Here is a 7,091-nt window from a genome sequence, read left to right as displayed (position 1 = left end):
AACCAGCCAAACATATACAAGTGACAGCAACATCAGGGAGAAGGAACATGAGAAGCTTGATAAGTGCCAAGTGCTGAGAGAGGAGATCGAAAGATGTGGAGGGGGAAGGCAACAGTGGACACAGTGGTAACCGGGGGATTTGGGGCAGTGACCGGACCACCAAGCCAAGAAAAAATCCGAGATCTCTGCCCAGAAAAGGGCAACAGAAATACTCTGCAGGACCCTCAAGGCTCCAGACCTGTGGCAGAGGACTTTATCTAAAAAAATACTTTTCTTTTCTTTTCTTTTCTTTTCTTTTCAAGAACTGCGGATCTGACGCTGGCGCTAAGTAAATCTGAATGAATGAGAATAGAAACGACAGAGGGCAGCAGAGAGCCTTTGTTGCTGCTGGTAGCCGCAAATAGTGATAGAAGAAGAGACAGTCACTTGGTTACGAAGAATTGAGCAGTGTTTGGAAGTGTCGTAATGTCGGCTTTACTATGCCTCATAGCGGGATTCGTATCGTTTTATGTGTTAGTTTATTACTGTGTGTTCAGATCCGCGAGATGCTCCAGTTCAGTGAAGCTTAAGGGCAAGACGGCCATTGTTACAGGTAACACGCCCCACTGTCCGCTCATCAACTGTAAACACAGTCACTAACTCACGTAAGTTGCGCAATCTTACCATTGTCCAGTCAGGTCCCAGCTTACTGCTGGTTTGAGTAAAAGTCAGCAGTGATACTTGAAAAATCGCGAAGTCCTTTTAGAATCAGCCGAAAGGGACACACTCCTTCTGAATGATAAAACTATGTTTCTGAAACAACTGTTACCGACGGGCTGTGTCTCTATTTCAAAATGAAAACAAAGATGGCAGTTCGCTGCCTGTTGTAAAAAGGACTTATAAATTAGTTAACGTCTTTGAAAATCTTTCATCATTAAGTAGAGGGATTTTTGCCATGCTGATGTTTAAAATAGTCTCCGAAGATTGTAAAAATGTATTCGGAATCGGAGTAAAAGTTGTGAAACTAGCTTCGCTTTTTTTTCCAGGTATCAATTGTTTATTCTTTTATAGGAAAAATAAAACAAAAAACTATTAGTTTTAAATGGTTAGCTCTGTGGGTGGTCTGAAAAGCAAAGTGAAACATTTGTGACTTCAAGATGATTAGCAGAGGACTCGGCGTCCACCTGAAATACAACTTTATTTATATAGCACATTTAAAAAACCAACAGTACACCAAAGTGCTTTACAATAGAAACAGGGAAATTAAGACATGATTAAATAAAAGGCCATTAACAATGTACCACATATGTACAACTCTATGTACCATATGTACAGACAGGTACATAGATACAAATGGAGCCAAATATAAAATAGGGGCACTAACTAGATGGAAAAGCTAGGTTAAATAAGTGAGTTTTTAAACGTAATTTAAAAGATAGAATGGATAGCGATGGGAAGGTTGTTCCACAGGTTTGGTGCAACCAGGGCAAAAGCACGGTCACCCCTAGATTTAAGTCTAGATTTAGGCTGAACCAAGAGTAATTGGGCTGAAGACCTTTTGAACCCACAGTGTCCTCTGAGTTTTTAGCGAGGTCCACCCTCATGCTTCATGTCTCATTTTTAAATACAAAGGTCAACTGTAAAAACGGATATCTGTACATTTGCACTGTTTTCCACTTTTGATGTGTAATTCTATCACAAGACTGTGAATTTAACTGAACATGTAACAGGTAAAAACAGTCTTAGATTGAATTTTCATTAGATACCCAGAGATAATGCCACTGTATTCACAATGACACCTTTGCCAGTGGTTTGCTGAGATGTTTGCATTGCTTTTCTGAACAGGAAGCAACACTGGCATTGGTAAGTCCACAGCTTTGCAGCTGGCGAAACGAGGAGCCAGGGTGATCCTGGCCTGCCGTAACAAGGAGAGAGGAGAGGCTGCCGCTTACGACATCCGCAGAGTAAGAAGTCAGAGACTGACACACAGCAGGCACTATCCTGTGCCACAGTCAGTTGAGAGAACTAGTTGGTAGTTTCATTTTCTTTCATTTTAACTGAAAAACTTACAGGAGTGTTCACTCAATCACTAAAAATGAGAAAGAGTAAGTTATTAAAAATCAATTTTAGTATATATATTGTGAAAGTTTTTAGACCTTTGTCTTTATGCATGCTCAATCATCCAAGTAAGCAAATCTCAGAAAGTTGTTTCGGTTCAGAGGTGGGCAATGCTTATCACATGCTGCTACCTGCCCAACAGTGAAGCATGGTGTTCGAGGGATTGTCCTGTGGTAGTGCTTGTCAGTAGCAGGAACATGAAGACTGATCACAAATGAGGGAAGGATGAATCCATCCATATACAGAAAGAAACGCACTCCTGACAGCAGCGACCTATAATTGAGGTTACGAGTAGAAGTAAACAGTAAGGGTAACACTGCAGTGGCCTCTAGCTGTGTTTTAGTGGTTTCAGCCAGAGCCCGTCTCTTTGGTGGAGATGTAGAGTTGGATGTCTCGAGACCACTTTTACGTGGTCTCTTGGTCTCGACGGACTTTTGTCTTGGTCTTGGTCTCGCTGTCTCGGTCTTGCGTTCTGAAATCGACATAGTGTTCGGGAGATTTGGAGTCAACCATCGGCGGAGCGGGGGGTGGCTTACTGGGCTTAAGCCCGGGTCATTTTTTCAGAAGCCCTGGGTCTTTTGGAGTGTAATTTGTTTCATAGTTAGATGCCTGACTGTATAAACTGTATAAAACAAAAAATAAACACAATACTCGAAGCACAGAGCGCACAGTCGTAAATTCCCCCTAATTTTGGTATGATCCGAGCTCAGGCACTAGGCGACTGAGCACAGCACCCATGTGAGCGAGGGGGGAGAAGCTGCTGCCTGCGAGTTTGCTGCAGACAGAGGAGAGCTTAAGTTTGACCAGGTACCAAAGCAAATCATTCGTACTGTACAAATAATGTAAATATGAAGGTTTATCACAAAAGACTGAGATTAAACTGATCACTTGGTTGCGTTACTTGCTCTTCGAGTGAATCAACAAATGGATAAATAAAAAGCCGAACAGCAATGCTGATTTTTTAGAGAGTCTTAGCTTACATTTCATATTTTCAGTTGTTTCCCTCCACGGCTAAACAAACTCTCTAAATCGGTTTCAGTTATGTACTGATGAACACAACAATGGACATAAGGAGCTTCTTTCAAAGAAAAAACTCAGGTAGATGTTATTTTATATATTATGCTTTGTATGTTGTTCAGTATATTTCTATGCAAAACAAGAGGAATTTCAATACACAGCAGTATATTCACAGTTTAAACCAGATATTTACAAACACTTTATGGAGAAAACATAAAACCTTTTTTTTTTTTTACTGTTAAACATCAATTTAGACTGAACTAAAATATTGAAATAAATATTGAAATATCTTTTGAATTAGTTAAATGTCAGAATAAAGAGAGACAGAGCTTCTATTTTTTATCACTTTCATCAAATTTAGGAGTACATATACACTAAGTTTATTGTAAATTAATAAGAAACCTGCAGACGATTCCATTCTGAGCTGAAGAAGCTTCTGATAGGTTAGTAGAGTCCATGTGAGTAAATTGGTGGCACACCTGCAGATGCATATAAGGCAAAACACAGAGCCTGTTTCTGTGACATGGGAAAATCAAGAGATGTCAACCAAAACACCAGGAAAAGAATTGTGGAGCTCCATAAGTGTGGCTCAGTTTTGAATACAATTTGGTGCCATTTACAATTAAGAAATACAGATAGTTTCTCTCTTTACTCTTAAAGTTAACAAATATGTTTTTTATATTTATCAATCTAAAAAAAATAAACATTTAGTCTGATTTGATGTTACAATTAAAAAAGTGTTTCTGTTTTGATCTGAAGAGTTTGTAAATATCTGGTTTCAACTGTATATTTGATGATGTTGGTGTTTGGTTTGATTGTCAGCACAAAGAGGGAGAGAGAGAGGAACAGAGAGGGAGAGAGAGAGGAACAGAGAGGGAGAGAGAGAGGAACAGAGAGGGAGATGGAGAATGAGGACAGAACAGAGATGAACAAGAGCAGGTGAGACACACATGTTAGTCAAATGGTTGTTTGCCAAAAGTATCACCGTATCATAGGTCCTCATGTATCTCGTACCTAGTGTTTCTTTTTAGGTTTGTTATTTTTCAAATTCTATATTTATTAAGTTCTGCAGGCTTGTTTACACAACAAGGCTAAATAATTATATAAACGTTTCTGAATCTAAATATTGTACTTTGGTAGAATTAAAAAATAAGTGTAGTGCAGGTCTATGATGATTTTTAGTGCTACTATCATCTAGTTCTGATTCTGGTTCTGTTTTGGTTAAATCCTAAGTAGTCCTGATTTTGAGCTGTTGTAGTCCTGTTTTAATTCCGGATCAGTTCTGGGTCTGGTTGAATTGGGGTTTAGTCCGCCTGTCTTTGTTCTGCCTTGCTGCTTAATTAAAAAACTAGTTTAAGGTGTCCTGCACATGTGATATATATTTTTTGTCTGTATGAAGTCATTCTTTTTTGAACAAAACTCAAAACAGAGCCTATTAATCTTTCAGTCATTTCTACCCTCACTTAATTTCCTTTGGCTGCTCAGCTCTCACAAAGTGGCTCAGCTATGCTCCAATCCCTCCATATTGTGGCCAATTACATGCGAGGATATAGGATAATATCATTATGTGAAAAACAGAGAGGGTGAGAAACGCGACAGTCAAGTGGAGCATGCGTCTGTCCTCTCAGCAAGTAAGTGAGACCGTAGACAGCGGTGAGGAGGGCTGTGCGAAAGCAAAAACACATAAATATGCCTGACACCCGTAAACGAAGCAGCATCTGGCTGCAGTTTAAAGACTTTTTTTGTCTCGTCTTGGTCTCGATACCCTCTGGTCTTGGTCTTGTCTTGGTCTCGGATTAGGTGGTCTTGACTACAAGTCTATGGAGATGTAAGAAAACAAATGATAAAAATAAACGGTACTTTATTTGTATTCGGTATCAGACGCATGGTTAGCATGTAATTCAACAAGCATCAAACAGACATCAGATCTATTTCTAGCGCTTACATAAGGATGTGTTTTAGGTTTTATTTTCAAATGCACCATCATTGTTCAGTCCTGCCAGATATGTGACAGATCTATCGCAGCCTGTCTTACTCAGCAGTTCTGTCCTGTAGGAGAGCGGCAACAACCAGGTGGTGTTTATGCATCTGGATCTGGCGAGTCTGAAATCTGTTCAGAGCTTTGCTGAAACCTTCCTGAAGACAGAGCCCAGACTGGACATCCTCATTAACAATGCAGGTGGGAATGTTGCCATACAGAGAAATGTCGCTGTCTGTTCTATCGATAGTGACTGAAACTTTGTGTTGCAGGTGTGATGGGCCTGGGATGTACCGAGGAGGGTTTTGGTATGGCGTTTGGTGTGAACCATCTGGGCCACTTCCTGCTCACCAATCTCCTCCTGGAGCGGCTAAAGCAGTGTGGTCCCAGTAGAGTGGTCACAGTGGCTGCACTGCTGCACCACCTTGGAACCGTTGACTTCTCTCTGCTTAATTCCCAGAAAGATTTGGTGTCAGGTCAGTCTACCTGGGACAGCTTCCAGGCCTACTGTAACAGCAAACTGTGTAATGTGCTTTTTACCAGGGAGTTGTCCAACAAACTGGAGGGCACCAGTGTCTCCTGCTACTGCCTGCACCCAGGTCAGTGTCTGCTTCCATTTTTGGTGTGAGGCTGTGTGTACCACAAGCAAAAGCTACTACAACACTACATGTCCAAATGAGTACCTCTGAGTTAAGATCACCTCTGTTCTTCCCAGGAGTCATCTACACAGAGCTGGGTCGCAGTATGAGCCTGTGGCTGCAGCTTCTCATGATGCCTTTTGCAAAGCTGTTCTTCCTCAGCCTTGAGGCGGGGTCACAGACCACCCTTTACTGTGCTCTACAAGAGGGCATTGAACCCCTCAGTGGACGCTACTTCTCCAATTGTGCGCTGCAACAAGTAGGAGTCAAAGCTCGAGATGATGCCCTGGCAAAGAAGCTGTGGGAAGTGAGTGAGAGGTTATCTGGCTTATCATAAGAGACTCCAGAAAAATTCAAGGACTCTGTGAATACTTTGTAACATAGAGACGATACCACACCTTTGGTTTTATTATGTGCTATTGCTGGGCTGATGGTATGTCAGGTCTTAAGGTTCTCTGGCATTGTGCTATAATTTCAACATGGGGACCATTTTAGATTCTCAAGTGAATAATATGTTTTTTTAACTGTTGTGTAGAAAGAATATTCTATTAATTGTATTAATGAAGTAGATATGTTTTATCATTAAAAGTCATATCTGCGTCTCAGCACTGCAGTGAATTGGGCATTTTGTTTTCACATGACTGTTACATTTTTTTGGACCAGTTAAGCCAGTGGCAACGCCTCGATGAAAGCAACAGAGGAAGAAGGTGACAGTTTGGACAAACTGCTATAGCTTTGTGGAGTGGTGCATTTGTTAGCTCGCTTGCCTCGCAGCAAGATGGTTCCCGGCTCAAACTTGACAGTGTGGGGATGAACAAAAGTATTTTACCAGCACAATATAATCTGCAGTATGATCATTGCTTTAACAATGTAACAGATAGCTTTAAGATGGTTATGCATACTGTTATCATATTAATCTTGTATTCCAGATGCAGTTATAACTATTTTATACATATTGCATATCTGTGCTTATTTTGAGTTGATGTTCGGTTCATTAAGGCTCTTAAGCTTCACTGGCGTGACTGTCCAGGTCATTCATGCTGAGGGAAACTAGAACATAGAAGGAATTGCAATACATGCTTACAAAACACTTATATCAGGTCATTTTTATTATCTTTCATACAGTGGGGCAAAAAAGTATTTAGTCAGCCACCGATTGTGCAAGTTCCCCCACTTAAAATGATGACAGAGGTCAGTAATTTGCACCAGAGGTACACTTCAACTGTGAGAGACAGAATGTGAAAAAAAAATCCATGAATTCACATGGTAGGATTTGTAAAGAATTTATTCGTAAATCAGGGTGGAAAATAAGTATTTGGTCACCTCAAACAACTGCTGAAGCCAGTGCACGTCCAGGCCCG

General features: G+C 40.7%; 1 protein-coding gene across 1 annotated transcript; it reads left to right on the top strand.

Moving 5' to 3' along the window:
* Positions 1-352: 352 nt before the first annotated feature.
* LOC146559104 (dehydrogenase/reductase SDR family member 13-like) lies at positions 353-6,338 on the top strand. The gene is made up of 5 exons (XM_085244794.1): positions 353-592; positions 1,825-1,943; positions 5,170-5,293; positions 5,365-5,691; positions 5,808-6,338. Exons 1-5 carry the CDS (start codon positions 466-468, stop codon positions 6,065-6,067), a joined length of 957 nt encoding a protein of 318 aa, XP_085100920.1. The 5' UTR covers positions 353-465; the 3' UTR covers positions 6,068-6,338.
* Positions 6,339-7,091: the final 753 nt, after the last annotated feature.

This window comes from Mchenga conophoros, linkage group LG14 (genome assembly GCF_057382185.1).
Source record: "Mchenga conophoros isolate Kocher_MC1m ecotype Shallow Benthic linkage group LG14, M_conophoros_male_GT1.1, whole genome shotgun sequence".
In the NCBI taxonomy this organism is placed as follows: domain Eukaryota; kingdom Metazoa; phylum Chordata; class Actinopteri; order Cichliformes; family Cichlidae; genus Mchenga; species Mchenga conophoros.
Note: the sequence above shows the minus strand (reverse complement) of the source record. Positions and strands in the feature narration are given on the sequence as shown.

Excerpts from the sequence above, each read along its gene's own strand:
- LOC146559104 (XM_085244794.1), top strand. The coding sequence starts at position 466 with ATGTCGGCTTTACTATGCCTCATAGCGGGATTCGTATCGTTTTATGTG. Across the intron at positions 1,944-5,169 it reads CCGCTTACGACATCCGCAGA|GAGAGCGGCAACAACCAGGT; the intron begins GTAAGAAGTCAG and ends TCTGTCCTGTAG. Across the intron at positions 5,294-5,364 it reads CATCCTCATTAACAATGCAG|GTGTGATGGGCCTGGGATGT; the intron begins GTGGGAATGTTG and ends TTTGTGTTGCAG.